General features: G+C 43.7%; 1 protein-coding gene across 1 annotated transcript in view; it reads left to right on the top strand.

Moving 5' to 3' along the window:
• LOC135509532 (fibulin-1-like) overlaps positions 1–19544 on the top strand; it is a 51274-nt gene that overhangs the window by 1896 nt on the left and 29834 nt on the right. The window contains 13 exon segments of the mRNA XM_064930268.1: positions 7916–8024; positions 9794–9926; positions 11201–11351; positions 11719–11787; positions 11898–11990; positions 12122–12259; positions 12528–12665; positions 13363–13506; positions 13826–13951; positions 14661–14786; positions 17383–17502; positions 17654–17785; positions 18039–18162. Of these exon segments, the coding sequence (XP_064786340.1) occupies positions 7916–8024; positions 9794–9926; positions 11201–11351; positions 11719–11787; positions 11898–11990; positions 12122–12259; positions 12528–12665; positions 13363–13506; positions 13826–13951; positions 14661–14786; positions 17383–17502; positions 17654–17785; positions 18039–18162 (1603 nt within the window).

Genomic DNA, 19544 nt, shown 5'->3' with positions numbered 1-19544 from the left:
ACATATCGGATTTTGGTAGAAAGCTTAAATTCTTGTTAATCTAACTGCACTGTCCAATTTACAGAAGCTATTACAGTGAAATAATGCCATGTTATTGTTTGAGGAGAGTGCACAGTTATGAACTTGAAAATGTATTAATAAACCAACTAGACACATTTGGGCAGTCTTGATACACAATTTTGAACAGAAATGCAATGGTTAATTGGATCAGTCTTAAACTTTGCACATACACTGCTGCCATCTAGTGGACAAAATCCAAACTGTGCCTGGGCTGGCAAATTGAAACAAAAAATGGAAAAAAAGGGGTGGAACCTTAAGAGGGGAACCATCCATGGGTCACAGAGGCATGGGACGACCTACAGTGCATTCGGAAAGTATTCAGACCCCTTCCCGTTTCCGCATTTTATTACGTTACAGGCTTATTAAAACATTTATTCAATAATGCTTTCCCCTCACCAATCTACATACCCCATAATGACAAAGCGAAAAAGGTTTTTAGAAATGTTTCAAAATTTATGAAAAAATTAAAATCAGAATTCCCTTGGGGTTCCTGAGTGGTGCAGCGGTCTAAGGTACTGCATATCAGTGCTAGAGGCGTCACTGCAGCTCCTGGTTCGATCCCGGGCTGTGTCACAACCGGCTGTGATCGGGCGGTGCACAATTAGCCTAGCGTCGTCTGGTTTAGGGAAGGGTTTGGCCAGGGTAGGCCGGATTTGTAAAATAAGAATTTGTTCTTAATTAACTGACTTGCCTAGTTAAATAAATAAACATTTACATAAGTATTCAGGCTTGTTTCTATGAGACTCATCCTTGAGATGATTTTACAACTTGATTGGAGTCCACCTATGGTAAAATCCATTGATTCGACATGATTTGAAAAGGCACACACCTGTCTATATAAGGTACCACAGTTTACAAGGCATGTTCAAGCAAAAACCAAGCCATGAGGTCAAAGAAATTGTCGGTAGAGCTCCGAGGCAGGATTGTGTCAAGGCACAGATCTGGGGAAGGGTAGCAGTCTTGGTGGATCCAAATATCTTCCATTTAAGAATGATGGCCTCCAATCAAGTTGTATAATTGAAGGTCCCAAAGAACACAGTGGCATCCATCATTCTTAAATGGAAGATGTTTGAATCCACCAAGACTCTTTCTAGAGTTGTCCGCCCAGCCAAACTGAGCAATCGGGGGAGAAGGGCCTTGGTCAGGGAGGTGACCAAGAACCCAATTTTCACTCTGACACAGCTCCAGAGTTCCTCTGTGGAGATGGGAGAAACTTCCAGATAGACAACCATCTCTGCAGCACTCCACCAATCAGGCATTTATGGTACGGTGGCCAGACTGAAGCCACTCCTGAGTAAAAGGCACATGACAGTCCACTTGGAGTTTGCCAAAAGGCGCCAAAAGACTCTTAGACCATGAGAAACAAGATTCTCTGGTCTGATGAAACCAAGATTGAACTCTTTGGCCTGAATGCCAAGCATCACTTCTGGAGGAAACATGGCACCATCCCTACGGTGAAGCATGGTGGTGGCAGCATCATGTTGTGGGGATGTTTTTCAGTCTTTCCCGTGATCTTTCCGGATCAATAGAAAGATGAACGGAGCAAAGTACAGAGAGATCCTCGATGAAAACCTGCTCCAGATTGCTCAGGAACTCAGAATGGGGTGAAGATTCACCTTCAAACAGGACAATGACCCTAAGCTCACAGCCAAGACAATGCAGAAGTGGCTTCGGGACAACTCTCTGAATGTCCTTGAGTGGCCCAGCCAGAGCCCGGACTTGAACCCGATCAAACATCTCTGGAGAGACCTGAAAATAGCTGCGCAGCGACGTTCCCCGTCCAACTTGACAGAGCTTGAGAGGATCTCCCCAAATACAGGTGTGCCAAGCTTGTAGCATCATACCCTAGAAGACTCAAGGCTGTGATCGCTGCCAAAGGTTCTTCAACAAAGTTCTGAGTATACGGTCTGAATACTTATCTAAATGGAATATTTCTGTGTTTTATTTGTAATAAATTAGCAAAAAAAATCAAAAGCCTGTATTTACTTTGTCAATATGGGGTATTGTGTGTAGATTGATGAGGGAAACAAACAATTTAATAGATTTTAGAATAAGACTGTAACGTTACAAAATGTGGAAAAAGTAAATGAGTCTGAATACTTTCCGAATGCACTGTATATACCCCAGATCAGGGTCCCCTGGACACACATGGTGCCGATTTCACAGTCTGTGGGGCTCGTGTCGGTGGTGTGCTTAGGAATTCTGCCCCATTGACTTTAATGTAAGAATTTGACATCACCTCTCCTTTGTTGAATTCAATTTTATTGGGCATGTCTCACTGGGGCCATACCCTCCTTCCAACACCTATCAGCGCCCCTTGCTCCTCTTTTCGGCTTCAATGCTACACGGGAGAGAGTCAAGGGTCAGGGTGGTGTATCACTTCAATTAGGTATGGTGTCAGGGTGAATTGAAGATCTGAAGATGGTCCCATAGAATCAGGATTTAAACCGTTCATGTACATGAATCACTTATTCACATATTTTTGTATGAACTCAAACTTACTAGACTCAGTCAGACAAATACGTACCTGTAAATCGAATGTTATAATATGGCCAACAAATGCATTGCTACAGGCTATTCAGACCGTTAGTCAAATTACAAATGATAAAGATTTTAAGCATTTACATTATAAGGTCATTTGTGTCACGATGATGACAGTTGGGTTAACTGACTGGAGCGTGTTAGATAAAGGATATGACCCGTGGAAGTGGACTGTGCTGCTGTGATGTCTGGGTCTGTCTCCGAGAGGCCTTTGCTGTGGGCTTAGACTGAGGGACTATAGCGCTCCACTGGGCTCATTAAGCAGTGTTTACATGAGAAGTCTAGACATGGGCCAGCCATGTTTTTTTTTCTCCCCCCCCCCTCTCTCTCTCTGTCTTTCTCTCTCTGTCTTTCTCTCTCTCTCTGTCTCTCTGTCTGTCTGTCTTTTCTCTCTCTCTCTCTCTCATTCATTCAGTGGGGCTTTATTGGCATGGGAAACATATGTTTACATTGCCAAAGCAAATGAAATAAACAACGTGCAAAAATATAACATTTGCAAATAGTTGTAGTATGAATAGTGGGGGAAGATAAATAAACATATTGTGTATACAGTACCAGTCAAGTTTGGACACACCTACACATTCCAGGGTTTTTCTATATTTTCTTATATTTATTACATTGCAAGAATAATAGTGATGGCATCAAAATATTTTTTTTTGACATAGCCACCCTTTGCCTTGATGACAGCTTTTGCACACTCTTGTCATTCTCTCAACCAGCTTCATGAGGAATGCTTTTCCAACAGTCTTGAAGGAGTTCCCACATATGCTGAGCACTTGTTGGCTGCTTTTCCTTCACTCTGCAGTCCAACTCATCCCAAACCATCTCAATTGGGTTGAGGGCCTGATTCAAACAGCCTCCTCTGAACAGTTGATGCTGAGATGTGTCTGTTACTTGAACACTGTGAAGCATTTATTTGGGCTGCAATCTGAGGTGCAGTTAACTCGAACGAACTTATCTTCTGCAGCAGAGGTAACTCTGAGTCTTCCTTTCCTGTGGCAGTCCTCATGTGAGCCAGTTTCATCATAGCGCTTTATTTTTTTTGCCGACTGCTCTTGAAGAATCTTTCAAAGTTCTTGACATTTTCTGTATGTCTTAAAATAATGATAGACTGCCGTTTCTCTTTGCTTATTTGAGCTGTTCTTTTACCAAATAGGGCTATCTTCTGTATACCACCCTACCTTTGGGGCGGCAGGTAGCCTAGTGGTTGGAGCGTTGGGCCTGTAACTGAAAAGTTGCTAGATCAAATCCCTGAGCTGACAAGGTAAAAATCTGCTGTTCTGCCCCTGAACAAGGCAGTTAACCCACGGTTCCTAGGCCGTCATTGTAAATAAGAATTTGTTCTTAACTGACTTGCCTGGTTTAATAAATATACCTTGTCATGACACAAATGATTGGCTCAAACGCAACAAGAAGATTCCACAAGTTAACTTTTAACAAGGCACACCTGTTAATTGAAATGCATTCCTCATGAAGCTGGTTGAGAGAATGCCAAGAGTGTGCAAAGCGGTCATCAAGGCTACTTTGAAGACTCACAAATATAAAATATATTTTGATTTGTTCAACACTTTTTTGGTTATTAAATGATTCCATATGTGCTATTTCCTAGTTTTGATGCCTTCACTATTATTCTACGATGTGGAAAATATTCAAAATAAAGAAAAGCCCTTGAATGAGTAGGTTTGTCCAAACTTTTAACTGGTACTGAATATCTTTTTTTTTTTCTTTTTCTTCCCCCACTATTCATACTACAACTACCTCAAGAACAATCCCCAAACCACACACATCACTCAGGCTCTAATCCCAGATTCTCTTTAGGGTAGGAGAAAAGAGGGTGATAATTAGGCGTGTAAATGCCAGCAATCCGCTCAGCAGCTCGACAGGCTGGTGCTGAGAGGTGTGAACGCCTCACTCTCGTAATGTTGAGAGAGAGTAGTGTGAAAACACCTGAACACACCAGGGAGTGAGTCATGTGACCACCTCTTTCCGTCAGTTGAGACTGAAAGTGAGACATTGTATGACATTCTCATTCTATTCCTCCTCTGAGCTTGGAAGGGAACATTCTAGAGCTTTGTGCTTCATGGTAGTTGTGCCCTGGGGGTTTGTCTGATGTTTCTAAAGACATACGGAGGCTTCCAGATTCTAGGGTGTTTTGGCAAGGGGATGTCAGTTAATGGCAGTGGTAATGGTCAAGAAAAAGAAAATGTCCAGACTGGCAAAAACTGGCCCGGGGGGAAGCCAAGCAAGGAGAATTGTTCCCCACAGGAGGTGTTAACCATTTCCGACCATTCCCTACTCTTCCAGCAGATGTATTTTCTTTCCTTTTTTACGTGTGTAACTGTTCTCTCTCTGAGCAACACTTTTGACCCTTTCCAAGAGCATCCTGGTTTTGGTTCCTGCCCTCAGATGAAAGCAGAGTTCGACCTTATCACTGTTGAAGATTGTGGCTCTAGTCAGACTGAGGCCCAATGAAGGCTGGTTATGGGGCCTGTTAAAATGCCCTCTCATCTCCCCCTGTTGCTAAGAGCTTTATTACTCAGTTCACGGCGGGACAAGGAGCTCGACTGTTGCAGTTGTTAGTCTGGCTGGCCTCAACAGGCTTGTTCAGTGAGTCAGCAAAATAGTGTTTCTTGGCTTGGTAATGCATCTATTATACTACCTATTGCGTTGTTGTTTGATTATACACTCTGCTGTTGATTTACAATAAGAATGACTTTCACTTGCAGGAAAAGTTAGCATGGTTGTTGTGTAACAACACTGCTTTTTATTCATCTGTCCACAGCTTTTCATTGCTATTTCCCACAGTTAGTGTTGACAGTTCTCTAATTTTCTTTGGATAAATGACCATATTATTTTTATATTTAAGTTAATTTGTTCACACCTTTGGCCCCTGCCTGCAGTTACCATATTCAAGGATATACTGTTTAGTGCATTTGGAAAGTATTCAGACTCCTTGACTTTTTCCACATTTTGTTACATTCCAGCCTTATTGTAAAATGGATTCAATTGTTTTTTTTCCCTCATCAATTTGCACACAATAACCCACAATGACAAAGCAACAACTTTTTGGGGGATTGTTTTGCAAGTGTATAAAAATACAACTGAAATATCACATTTATATAAGTATTCAGACCCTTTACTCCCCTAAAGCCCCTTTGACAGAGATTACAGCCTTGAGTCTTCTTGGGTATGACGCTACAAGCTTGGCACTCCTGTATTTGGGGAGTTTCTCCCATTCTTCTCTGCAGATCCTCTCAAGCTCTGTCAGGTTGGATGGGGAGCGTCGCTGTAGAGCTAATTTCAGGTCTTTCGGGTTCAAGTCCGGCCTCTGGCTGGGTCACTCAAGGACAATTCCAAGTGGGCTGTCGTGTCTTTTGCTGAGGAGTTGCTTCCACCTGGCCACTCTACCATAAAGGCCTGAATGGTGGAGTGCTGCAGAAATGGTTATCCTTCTGGAAGGTTCTCTCATCTCCACAGAGTAACTCTGGAGCTCTGTCAGAGTGACCATCGAGTTCTTGGTCACCTTCCTGACCAAGTCCCTTCTCCCCCGATTGCTCAGGTTTGACAGGCAGCCAGCTCTAGGAAGAGTCTAGGTGGTTCTCTACTTCTTCCATTTAAGAATAAAGGTAAAGGTAAAATTAAAAAAATAAATAAAGAATGATGGAGGCCACTGGGTTCCTGGAGACATTCAATGCTGCAGAAATGTTTTAGCGCCCTTCCCCAGATCTGTGCCTCAACACAATCCTGCCTTGGAGCTCTATGGACAATGGTGTGACCTTATATAGGAAGGTGTGTGCCTTTCCAAATCATGTCCAAACAATTGAATTTGCCACAGGTGGACTCCAATCAAGTTGTAGAAAGATCACAAGCATGATCAATGGAAACAGGATGCACATGAGGTACATTTTGAGTCTCATAGCAAAGGGTCTAAATACTTATCTAAATAAGATTAGTCTGTTTTTTATTTGTAATCCATTTGCACAAATGTCTAAAAACCTGTTTTTCACTTTGTCATTATGGGGTATTGTATATACATTGATGAAAACAAAACATTAATTTAATCAATTTTAGATTAAGGCTGTAACGTAACAAAATGTGGAAAAAGTCAAGAGGTCTGAATACTTTCCGAATGCACTGTACATACCCCAGATCAGGGTGGCTGACCCTGAGGTAAACCAAGTTCCCTCCTCTGGCAGAAATAATTGGAACTAAAAATATATATTTGTGTACTTTTTTTTATGGAACTGTAAATTTAAGATACAACCTCCAGGCACTTGTCCTCCTTTACTTGAAACCTCTGATCCTGTTTTGTTAGCCAAGCTAGATTTAGCAGTTAGACATCCCCTGATCCACTATGATATGTGTTATTATAGTCAGTGGTTGAATACACTATTGTTCCTTGTTCCAACAACTGGTTTATTAGATTAACAAATAGGATTTTACTCTTGAGTGTTCTTTAATAATGACATATGCCATTTATCAACTCACAGTCGTGCATACATACATTTTTTTATGTATGGGTGGTCCTGGGAATCGAACCCATTATCCTGGCATTGCAAGCACCATGCTCTACCAACTGAGTAACAGAGGAATTTTAGGAGTCCTTTAGGATTACTTATATTAATAAAAACCAATTTGGCAGACAGGCCTTTGTTTAAGCCTAAAGCAAGAAAGGACCAGCCAACCTGCCAAAGCTATTTCACGTTTGGCAGAATACACTAACCACAAGGAAATGAATGTATTTGATCTGATTGCGATGGCTGAATTGTTTACAGAGTCGAGGCATTCCGATTGGGTGACAACAATATACTTGTGTTTTGGACTATTTTTGTTGCACTTTTTGTAAACATACTTTGCATATTCGTTCTAAACATGTAAATCTTCATGTATTACTCACCCAGCAAAATAGACTCCGTTGTATGCAAACTTCGATTTATTCTGTTCTAACAGTTTAGTTTCTAATTCATGTGAGAGTGTTTCTTATCCCTTTGGGTTGACTGTCACCTTATGTAACATAGAAGGTGGCTCTGTGCTACATGAGTAACCTGAGCCCTGAAGGCTAGCGTTAGCTCACGGCGCTAGTGCCTGGGCTTTAGCTGAGCCGGCTAACACCCCTATCATGGGAGATGCAGATGTTGACAGCTCTCATGGGTCTCTTAACTGTTTTAGAGGACTGATGAGTCACACTCCATTTTGGGTCTCTAGATCTCCCACACCGATACTGTTGCACTCGCTTCAGCAGGCCAAGCCACAGCATTCAGCGTAAGCCTATGAATAACACACGCTGTTTGGTTGTGGTTGTGTCCATCCACAGGTGGAAAACAGATCTCCATAGATGAGTGCTGTAAGGATGGTCGGGTTCGGGGCATTGACAACCAGGACTGCACAGCCATCCCTCTCATCTCTGAGTCCACCACGTGCAGGTGAGTGGGGCCTTTTTTTTTTACAGTAGTTAATGTACTCTCTGACTGAACAGCCTTACTCAGAGAAATACAGTGACAATAGAAAATAGATTATATTTCTATGGTCTTAACCTCTGTGTCCATAGGGGGGACTGCTTACCTCAGTATTAGTCCCATGGGGTTGACTGTAAACGGTATAGATTAGACTATGGTGCAATAGGTATGGTGGTAGGCCATAGTGCGAGATGACTTTAACGTACCCCCGGTCGTACATCCCCAGCCACATTCTTGAATTGACGTGAGAGCAGGAGACATTACACTAGTGATAATAACAGTGTAATAACAGCTCCGGTAGTAAGAGTAGAAGGTGTTCTGCCACAGTTTCAAGGCCAATAAGGAGGAGATCTGTCGCTTCATCTTCTCTCTGATGGCAAATGTATTGACCTTGGCTACCCAAGTGATCCAGAATTGTTTCAAATTATAGAGTAGGTGTGGAAGTGTGATGGTTTTTGGTTGAGGGGGGGGGGGGTTTAGGGTTTAGAGAGAGGGGGTATTGCCAAATCCAGGAAATACCACAGAGGTGAAGCTATAGAGAGAGAACTGGAAAGGACTGGAGAGGGGAAGAACAGGAAATCAGAGAGCTTATTTCAGACACACAAAAAAAAGACAAGAAGAGAAAAGGCAGACAGGAGCACTGCTATGCCCTTAAAAGGTTCTGCGGAGGTGACGAGAGTGCAGTTGTCGTGGGGACAGATCTAGATTATAGGGAAAGAGAGAATTTCTGGTAAGAGGGTTGATAAGGACAGGCTAGTTGGTAGAGGAGTGGAGTGGAGAGGAGATCTAAGTGCTGCACTGTACCCTATCTCGTAAAACAGACAATGGGTTTCACTCCCTCCCTTCAGGCAGAAACAGGCAGACACACTGACAGACAGACACAAGCACCCCTGAACGTATTGTCCTTCCTCAGAGTAGCAAACCATCTCTCCAGCTGGAGCACTGTAACCCAGTCTCAGTTGATGGCATGATAAAGAGGTGTTCTGCTTGCTCTCACTCACTTCAGATCTGATTATTTACAACAGACTCACACAGCTCTTTGTCTCCCTCCGTTTTCTTCTTTGAAGTCTTACGGTCCTGTAACGGTTTCTGGTTTTACTGTAAAAGATTCATGAAGCCACTCCAGCTGGAGAGACAGGTCAGATAGATAGTCAGATAGTTGGAAATCACTGGTCATCCTGCTGTCAGGAAGTTCTCCCTGGCCGGTCCAGACTCAGAGAGGGATGTATTCCAGTAATGTTGTTCGGGAATTCGGGTTACAAAATCCAAGCAGGATTTCTGGTAAAACCTGGGAATTTTGGGAAGGTTACCGGAGTTTTGCAACTCTATCTAGGAAGTGTTGCCGCCCTGCAGCCCTCTGTGTCCATCAGAGGAGGGACATCCAATGGGAGGTGGGAGGGTGAAAACAGTGACGGTAAATAATGGATTCTTAACTTAGCTTCACTGTGCCCATAACAGTTAGCGTGGTAAGCCAATAGGAAACAGTGCTGCATTGACCCAACGGTAAAGTGAAGATTATGAACACCAAACAAAGTTTTAATCCACCTTGAGTTTACACAGAGCTTTCCTTCTTCACTCAACCCACATACAGCAGCTACACCAACCAGGACTATTAGCTGATCCCCAGCATCCCCCGGGGCTCTTTTTAACAGGAAGCACTTTGAGACAGAGCTCTATTCCACTAAGGAGCACAGTGATGGAGTTCAGAATATGTCTTTCCTCTTCCTGTCTGACAGGATAGTGCAGGAGCAGTGCTGTGCTGCGGTTCTGGAGGACAATATCTGCACCAGTGGCATCAACATGGCCAAAGAGCAGGGGGTCTGTGACACACAGTTCACTGGAAGCACCTGCGAGACCAAGACTGCCAAGGTGTGTGTGTGTGTGTGTGCGTGTGTGTGTGAAAGACTGTCCGCGTTTGCGCATACAGCCAAATACTTGTGTGTATGTGCGTGTATCAAAAGTGTGTCGGGGGAAGTAATCATTGACCGCTTCAAGAACCTCACGCTGATCACCGTACATCACTCCAATGGACGCGCAATTTTTGCAGGAGAGTGAATGAGATTGAGTGTCAGCATGTGTGTGTGCCTGGTGAGCAGGTTGAAACATGTCACTCTGGGGAGGAGTGAGGAATGGAGCTTGTTGCTGACAGGTAGATGATCAATTCCCCTCAGATACTCTCTGCCAGGGTAGGCTCTCTACACCTGGCTGCCCTCTTCCTCGGGATCCTACACAACCCTCTATGCCCCCATCCCGCTGCACACCATGGCATCAGTCAAGGTCCTTGAAGCATTTTCCCTAGTGAGCCACAGTACATTTGCCCAGGAGAATGAGGTCGTTGTTAGTGCAGGCAGCAACACGCCTTTACTTGATCCGCCCCCGAATTGCAGGTGTCGGCTGATTGCATTGAGGTGTGCTGCGTTTGATGAATGGGAGTTTAGAGTGGGGGAAGAACCATAGCATACCATGGTCATTTTTAAGCTCCCCCTAAAAGCTCTCAGCACACTACCACTTTATTTTCTTTGTAATTTTGCAGACGCTCTTATCCGGAGTGACTTACAGGAGCAATTACGGGTTAAGTGCCTTGCTCAAGGGCACATAGTTTTCTTTTTTTTTCTTTTTTAAGAGTCAGCTCGGTTATTCGAACCAGCGACTGTTTGGTTACTGGGCCAACGCTCGTAACCACAAGGCTGCCTGCCACAACCGCACCACTCAACACCTCAAGGACAGAGATGATAGACAGACCAGACAGACACACTCAAACTAGATTCCTCCCCTTTGACAACCCCGGATGGTCCCCTTCAGAAAATGGTGATAGATGATGGTGGGGAAGTTGTAAAGTGGTGGTGGTGATGATGATGTAATTTCCCCCCGTCCATCCGTCCATCTGTTATTCTACGGCGGCAGGGTAGCCTAGTGGTTAGAGCGTTGGACTAGTAACCGGAAGGTTGCGAGTTCAAACCCCCGAACTGACAAGGTACAAATCTGTCGTTCTGCCCCTGGACAGGCAGTTAACCCACTGTTCCCAGGCCGTCATTGAAAATAAGAATTTTTTCTTAACTGACTTGCCTGGTTAAATAAAGTTTAAAAAAATTAAGCATATAAACACATTGAGTAATAGTATATCTCTGGTCTGACCCCTTCAGATGTGCTGTGACTGTTGTCTGCTGGGCCGGGCTGCTCGCGAGCATGGTCTGACCTGTGACCACAGCCTGTCTCTGGGCTATCAGTGTGGCCTGGTGTCCCGGGCCTGCTGCGATGACGGAGCCCCTGATGTGGAGACCAGAAACTCCCTGGGTAAGAGAATCAACTCTAAGACGAGGGAAGGACTAATGGTAGAGGGTGAAGAGACGGTGGAGGGATCGAGGGAAGAGACGGTGGAGGGATCGAGGGAAGAGACGGTGGAGAAGTCAAGCGAGTGGAGTGGTAGGAGGAGGTGAACGCTGGAGTAGAGAGGTGTGGAGAGTGGAAGGATGTTTGGAACGTTATTCTTTCTAGTGTATGTCCAATGCTACTCTGCCCTCTGGTGGTCATTAGGAGACACGATACTGTCGTTTTAGTAAAGAACTCCAATGTCCTGATGCATTCATTGGTTTCAACACTCTTTGTTTGCGAACTTAGATTTGGCCAATACTGGTCAATCTTCTCCTGTCTTTCCCCACAGTTTCTGACAAAGACAACGAGACCCTCACTGAGAAGGAGAATCCCTCCCCAAATAACATGTGCAGCAGCGGTAACAACCCCTCCACACATGACCTTCACATGTTAGTAATAGACTGTGTCCTCACAGAGAAAGTCAGGAACACGAGTCATTTATCTTCTGTTTGTTTATAATGTGCACAGGATTAGCCAAGTGTGCACAGGAATGTGTGGGCAACAGCACCTGTGCCTGCTTCAAAGGTTACAAACTCAAACCAGATGGGAAGAACTGTGAGGGTGAGTAGACTGGAGGTACAGTACCAGCCATATCTTGTTGAAAAGTTAGTGAGCTGGAATAAAACATCTAGTAGCTCCCCAGGACTAGGATTTCTCACCTCTTAGATACGGCTCCTCCCTCCATCTCCCAGATATAAACGAGTGCCTGCTGGGGGCCAGTAACTGCAGAGGAGGCGAGCACTGCATCAACACAGTGGGGTCATTCCGTTGCCAGAGAGAGGTCAGCTGTGGTACTGGCTATGAGCTCACGGACAGCAACAACTGCAAAGGTCAGAGGTCACAACACAATGCCTCCTACAGGGGGAAAGGGAATAAGGAAGGATCAATATGTATGATTCATGATTCATACATCCATGATAAACTGGATCTATCTGTCTATCCGTCCGTCTGTCCGTCTGTCCGTCTGTCTGTCTCTTTCTATCTATTCCCAGCTGGTAGAATTTGACTTGCAATGAAACTATTGTTGAATATTTATGCGAATAGATTTGAATCACATACAGTTTGATTTTCCTCGTACAACATGCCTTCTTTCCCCAGACATTGACGAGTGTGAGTCGGGCACCCACAACTGCTCCCCGGACTTTGAGTGTCAGAACACTCAGGGGTCGTTCCGCTGTCTGCCCAAGAACCAGTGTGGCGATGGATACATCCAGGACGCCATGGGCAGCTGCATCGGTGAGCATCAGGACCCTGACAGACATTACCATGGCAACCTATCATCAAGGCTACACATAACCCCATCCATCCCACATGTACCCCCAAACCCAGTATCTTCAAAGTACAGTTCACAGTGTTCTCTGACATACATGGCATATTTTAGGAACTCATCATCGTAGTGGTGGCGGGGAGGAAGGGGCACATGGGGTTCAGTGATATGACCCTGTGGTGCCCTATGTGAACCATATCAGAGTTGAAGAGGCGAAGCGAGAGGTCTGCCTGCGCCCCAAAATCTGTCCTTGCGAGAAATAAGCGTAAAGCAGACCAAGTGGGATTTTTTTGTATGAAGGTCAATGAGAGAGTGTCGAATTCGGTCAACACCAAATTTAATTGCACATTTTCTAAGTGAGGCTTATTTGATCAAATAGAAGTTTCATAATGTTTCGGTTGTTACGAATGTACTGATTTAAGTGGACTCACGTGGTATCCCGGCAACTTTGAAAAAACAATTTTATATCAGAGTTGGGCATGTTGTTCACATGAGTACCTGCCCTCTCATTGGCTAGAATGTTCCCACAAGCTCCTCCTCCTCCCGCCTGGCCTTCCGCATTTGCGAACATTCATTCCCATTGTTAGAGCAGACAGTCCAATATCTTGTCAATATATAGATAATCTTTGCCCGTCTGTACAGTATAACCTCTGACCTCTATCCCAGACATCAATGAGTGTCTGGCCCAGACAGAGCCGTGCCGCCCTGGCCAGTTATGCATGAACACGATGGGCTCCTTCACCTGCCAGAGGAACTCTATCAACTGTGGCCGGGGATACCACCTCAACGACGGCGGCAACCGGTGCGTGGGTACGTACAGCTGCCTCACTTGCATACTTAGACCTCATCGTGCCAGTTGGGGATAAGACCTCCATAAGGCCCCACTCCTGGGCTATATTGGACACCTCTGTCCAAGGGAGCCTCAACATGCCCGGTGTACACTGCAGCACTGCTAGAATGGATCTCTGCCATGTTCACCTCCATTGATTAGCATCAGCTACCGGATACTGTAGCCTACATTTCCATGTATTACCTGTGGCCTCGCTATCCTTTGGAATGCATTCTTTTGCTTAAGAATGTGCTTGTTTCTTCCTGTAATATCTTGTGGTCTCGCTCCCCCCTGGTGCAGATATCGATGAGTGTAAGGGTCCTGACGGAGCGTGTGCAGGCCACGGCTGTATCAACCTGGTAGGATCGTTCCGTTGTGAGTGTAAGGCTGGCTTCATCTTCAACAGCATCAGCCGCGTCTGCGAAGGTACGCACTGACCTTATCCTCCTAGTAGTTACATGGCAGTGTGATTTCAGTTGACGTAAGCAGGACGCCAACAGTCATGACTGTTTATGACATCTGTCATGTCAGTGTTGTCACAGTGTTATGTAGGTCTTATGACAAAGGGTTCAAGTTAAGGGTCAGTGTAGGTAGCCTAGTGGTTAGAGCGTTGGACTAGTAACCGAAAGGTTGCAAGTTCGAATCCCCGAGCTGACAAGGTACAAATCTGTCGTTCTGCCCCTGAACAAGCAGTTAACCCACTGTTCCTAGGCCGTCATTGAAAATAAGAATTTGTTCTTAACTGACTTGCCTAGTAAAATAAAGGTAAAATTAAAAAATACCGCAAACCACCGAGGTGCCTTATTGCTATTATAAACTGGTTACCAACGTAATTAGAGCAGTTCTCAAACCACACAGTTTATCAAATATATGCCAATTAGCAGATGCTTATATCCAAAGCGATGGACAATCATGCATATATTCTTTTACGTTATTGGTGGCTTCGGGAATCGAACCCACAATCCTGGCGTTGCAAGCGCCATACTCGGTCAAGCGAGTCATACAAGACCAGGATACTGTCCTCTGTGCTTGGGTCTGTAGATGTGTCATACAGGACCAGGATACTGGATACAGTCATCTGTGCTTGCTCAAACTGTAGATGTTCAAGTTAGTGTCGTTTTCTTCTGTGTCTTAGATATCAACGAGTGCAGGCACTACCCTGGGCGCCTCTGTGCCCACAAGTGTGAGAATGTCCTGGGGTCCTATAAGTGCAGCTGCACCCAAGGCTTCAAGCTGGCCAGCGACGGCAGGAACTGTGACGGTAAGGCAGCCTTCGAAGGATAACAGAGGTGTTCAAAACTGGGCTTCTCTTATTGGCCATCTCTTTTTTTTTTTGCCGTACTGAAGTTTGTGGTCATGTCCTTTTCTCAAGATCATGTGCAGCATCTTATTTTTAAAGATACACTACGAAAAGCAGAGCAGAGATACAAAACACTTTGTTAGCATTTGTCAGCATTTATTTTAACACTTGGAAGGAAATAGCACCTCCTGTGTGCACTGCTGGTAATACTGTATACCCCGTTATTGTACAGGAACTGTATAGATATGGACATCTGGAGGCACTAAAACATCACATTTTAGAGAGTTTGAGATTATTCCACAAGTAAGGTGCGAAAAAACTAAAAGCAGATTTACATAATTTAGTGGAAATGGAAGGGATCACCAAAGGTAGCCATCCATGAGACCGGGTCTGGTAGCTCGTACGTCTGTAGGTTAACAATGAAGTAAGGTACGGCGGAGGTTTGTGTAAGAGGGCTGTATAAACAGAAAGAGTGCAATGCATCGATCTACGAGACCTCTGAGGGCCAGCCTACTTTCTGAGACCGAAGGCAGTGAGGTGTACTGAACTTGTCGCCCTTAATAAAGCATAGTGCGCCATGATAAACTACGCCCAATGTCTTCAATACAGTGGCAGCTGCGTTCATGTAGCCGATATCACCATAATCTATACTGTCGACTGAATGATTTGTTTTCTGTTATTTAACAAAAAGGCATGCCATATTCCTATAAATAAATACCATTTTATTTCTTAACTTCTTAACTAACTCATCCTGATATTTAGAAGCGGGGACACGATCAATGTGGGCCTAGCGAAAGTTTACACTCCCTTTGCACAGTTTTCACATTTTGCTGTCTTAAAATAAAATTCCAAATTTGATACATTTTCTATCGGTGTACACAACATACTTCACATTTTCTATCGGTGTACACAACATACTTCACATTTTCTATCGGTGTACACGACATACTTCACATTTTCTATCGGTGTACACGACATACTTCACATTTTCTATCGGTGTACACAACATACTTCACATTTTCTATCGGTGTACACAACATACTTCACATTTTCGAAGTGCAAGAACTTCTTCTGAACATTTTCCAAATGAATAACAAATACAACACAAAGATGTCTTGATTGCATACATCTACACACCCCAGAGTTAATACTCTGTGGAAACACCTTTGGCACCCATTACAGTTGTGAATCATTTTGAATAAGACTCTACTAACTTTGCACAATTTTTAGTGCAACGTATATCAATTTTCTTTTTTTCTTTTTTGGGGGGGGGGGTCAAAATTGCTCAAGCACAATACATTTTGTTGGGAGTCATTGATGAACAACCACATTCAAACCTTGTCTCTGATTTTCAAGCAGATTTAAGTCAGGACTAAGACTGGACCACTCAGGAACACTCAACACCTATTGGAAATCCATTATGGTGTGTCTTTGGAATTAACATTTGTGTAAAAAATATAACTCTATCCCAGGGATGTGTGTTCAGAAGACTGAGACAGGGTTTCCTCTAACTTTTTATCTGGCCTTTGCTTCGTTCATATTTCTTTTGATCCTGACAAAATCACCAGTCCCTGCCGGTGACGATCATACCCATAAATAATGCTGCCGCCACAATACTTGAAGATACAGATCAACAACATTGCATTCACTCCACATTACTGGCCTGTGTGACAAAGTGAAAATAATTAAGTCTGTGTTAGAAAATCCACTCCAAATCATCAATTATGTTTTCAACAAGGCTGTTTATTAATACTGAAAGACAACACAGCAAATAAATACACTTTTTTTTGGCTAAATTAAAAACTACAGGCTTGGGTCAAATCCAATAAGGCAAAACAGAGAGTGAAACCCTGTATTTTCAAGTATTGCTGTAGCAGCATTTTGTTATGAGTATGCTTGTCACCAGCAGGGACTATTGAGTTTGTCAGGTTCAAAATAAATATGAAAGGAGCAAAGCCCAGATATAAAGTTAGAGGAAAACCCATCTCAGTCTTCTGAAAACCGAACCATTTGATAAAGTTGTATTTTTCAGCAGGACAATTACAAGAAAGTGTATGCCAAAGACACACCATAATGGCTTTCCAAGAGGTGTTGAGTGTTCCTGAGTGGTCCAGTCTCAATCCTGACATATATTTGCTTGAAAATCAGAGACAAGATTTGAATATTGCTGTCCATCAATGACCCCAAAACAAATGTACTGAGCTTGTGCAATTTTGACAAAAACAATTGGTACATGTTGCCCTAAGAGTTGTGCAAAGTTAGTACAATCGTATTCAAAATTATTCACAACTATAATGGCTGCCAAACATGCTTCCGCCAACTATTAACTCTGGGTGTGAAGACATACGCAATTAAGACATCGTAATTTCTTTATTTTGGAGTAGGTTGTGTAGATCAGTAGCAAAATAATCAAATTAATTCCCTTTTAAGGCAGCAAATGTGAAGTCTGTGTAAGGAGTGTGTGTAGACTTTCACTAGCGACTGTACATATGCATAAATCATCAGATACATTGTGTCACTAGTGTTATCTCTAACTGAGTTATATTGTTGGTTGTAGATCTAAATGAATGTGAGAGCAGCCCCTGCAGTCAAGAGTGTGCCAACGTGTATGGCTCCTACCAGTGCTACTGTCGCCGTGGCTACCAGCTCAGTGACATAGATGGCATCAACTGTGAAGGTAGGAGATGCTAAAACGGTATCCGATGATCCATAGCCTACTGTCAAACCCAATCAGGAGCCCCATAACTGAGGTATTTCTTATCTTTACTTCCTGTACCCTTTACATCCACCATGTTTGACCTCTGATCTTTAACCTCTGACCTTTCCAGACATTGATGAGTGTGCCCTGCCCACCGGGGGTCACATCTGCTCCTACCGCTGCAACAACACCCCTGGGAGTTTCTACTGCACCTGCCCCGCCACCGGCTACACCCTGGCTCCCAATGGACGCAGCTGCCAGGGTAAGGCCTCACTCCTCAGGGGGGTGCAGGAGTCCACAGCATGGGGTCATGGTCATACTTCAGATCAGAAGACATATTGTAACCGTGGTGATTCGGGGATACATGAGTAACCCCGCCTGAGACCTGAAAATGTATGCTAGCTCCCTGAGCTAATGCCTAGGCTTTAGATTAGCGGTCTAACAGTTTTATGTTTTGATATAAAGGATTTCCCATTTTTGTGGTTCTGAGTTTATTTGTTTCTCTTCCTGTCCAGATGTTGATGAGTGTGTGACAGGAACACACACATGCTCTGTGACAGAGAGCTGCTTTAACGTGCAGGGTGGATTCAGATGCCTGTCATTCGAGTGTCCGCCCAACTACCGCCAAGCAGGGGAGATGTGAGTACCTACCTACCTGAGGTCTCTTTCTCAAATAATGAGGGTATATGTCTGTTTTAAGTTCACATACTCGTACTTGCGTCCTAAATAGTAGGCTCATTTTGACTTTGACAACAGCTGATCAATTAGATATGGGGATGTGCTACCGAAATCAACTAATAGCGGGAAACAATGCAATCGCGCATGATGCATTCTCAGTGTGCGAAAATTGGTATGTTTAAATGCCAGGATGTTATACTAATTTTGGCTCTTCGTCTAGTAAAATTCAATGCACTCTTTTCCACAATGCATTGGAAGAGATGGGCTGCGAGTGATAGGCCGTAGTTCTCTTGAAGAAGCCAGACAACAAAACTAGGCTACATAATTGGGAAGATGCCGAATAGTGAAGCTTCTGTGGTGGTGTTCAAATGTAGGAAAAGTAGTTTTTGTTTTCTTTAAAATGATCATCCGTATTGCATTGTAAGCTACATCTTTGAAAACAGAAGTATTTTTATTTTTTTTAGGTGGATTTCTGTTTCCTAATTGAACATTTGTTTTGTTCTCTTGGCCTTCGTCAGAGCTTGTCAGAGCTCTTGGCCTTCCTCAGAGCTTTTAAACTAAATACAAAATCATCTTTTGCTGTCCAGCAGTTCTGGAGTGGATGGTTGCCTTTTTAGGGGCTCCTAACCAACTGTGCTATTTTGTTAGTTTTTTCGCATTCTTTGTAAGTTATTTTGTACGTAATGTTGCTGCTACCATCTCTTATGACCGAAAATAGCTTCTAGATATCAGATTACTCACCTCGAACTGGATGAAGATTTCTTCTTTAATGAATCCGACTCTAAGGATATACCGCTTCCCTGAGACCAGGCCCAAATCCTCGTCATTCGCGTGAAGAAAAGACGGAAATACAGAGTGTGGAGGTCAGGGTGCCTTGTGAGAATTTGTTGGCGAGTGGGTAAACCACTTCTACCATCCGTTCTATTGGCAAACGTGCAATCACTGGAAAATAAACTGGATGATCTACGATCGAGACTATCCTACCAACAGGACATTAAAAATGGGAATATCTTATGTTTCACTGAGTTGTGGCTGAACGACGACACAGATAATATAGAGCTGGCTGGGTTTTCCGTGCATCGGGAGGACAAAGCAGCTACGTCTGGTTAGACGAGGGGTGGGGTGTGTGCCTATCTGTCAATAATAGCTGGTGCGCGATGTCTAATGTTTAAGAAGTATTCCTCACCTGAAGTAGAGTACCTCATGATGAGCTGTAGACTATACTATCTACCAAGAGAGTTTTCATCTATATTATTCATAGCCATCTATTTGTTACCACAAACCGATGCTGGCACTAAGACCACACTCAACAAGCTGTATAAGGTCATAAGCAAACAAGAAAA

The sequence above is a fragment of the Oncorhynchus masou genome, chromosome 22 (assembly GCF_036934945.1).
Source record: "Oncorhynchus masou masou isolate Uvic2021 chromosome 22, UVic_Omas_1.1, whole genome shotgun sequence".
NCBI classification, from domain to species: domain Eukaryota; kingdom Metazoa; phylum Chordata; class Actinopteri; order Salmoniformes; family Salmonidae; genus Oncorhynchus; species Oncorhynchus masou.
Note: the sequence above shows the minus strand (reverse complement) of the source record. Positions and strands in the feature narration are given on the sequence as shown.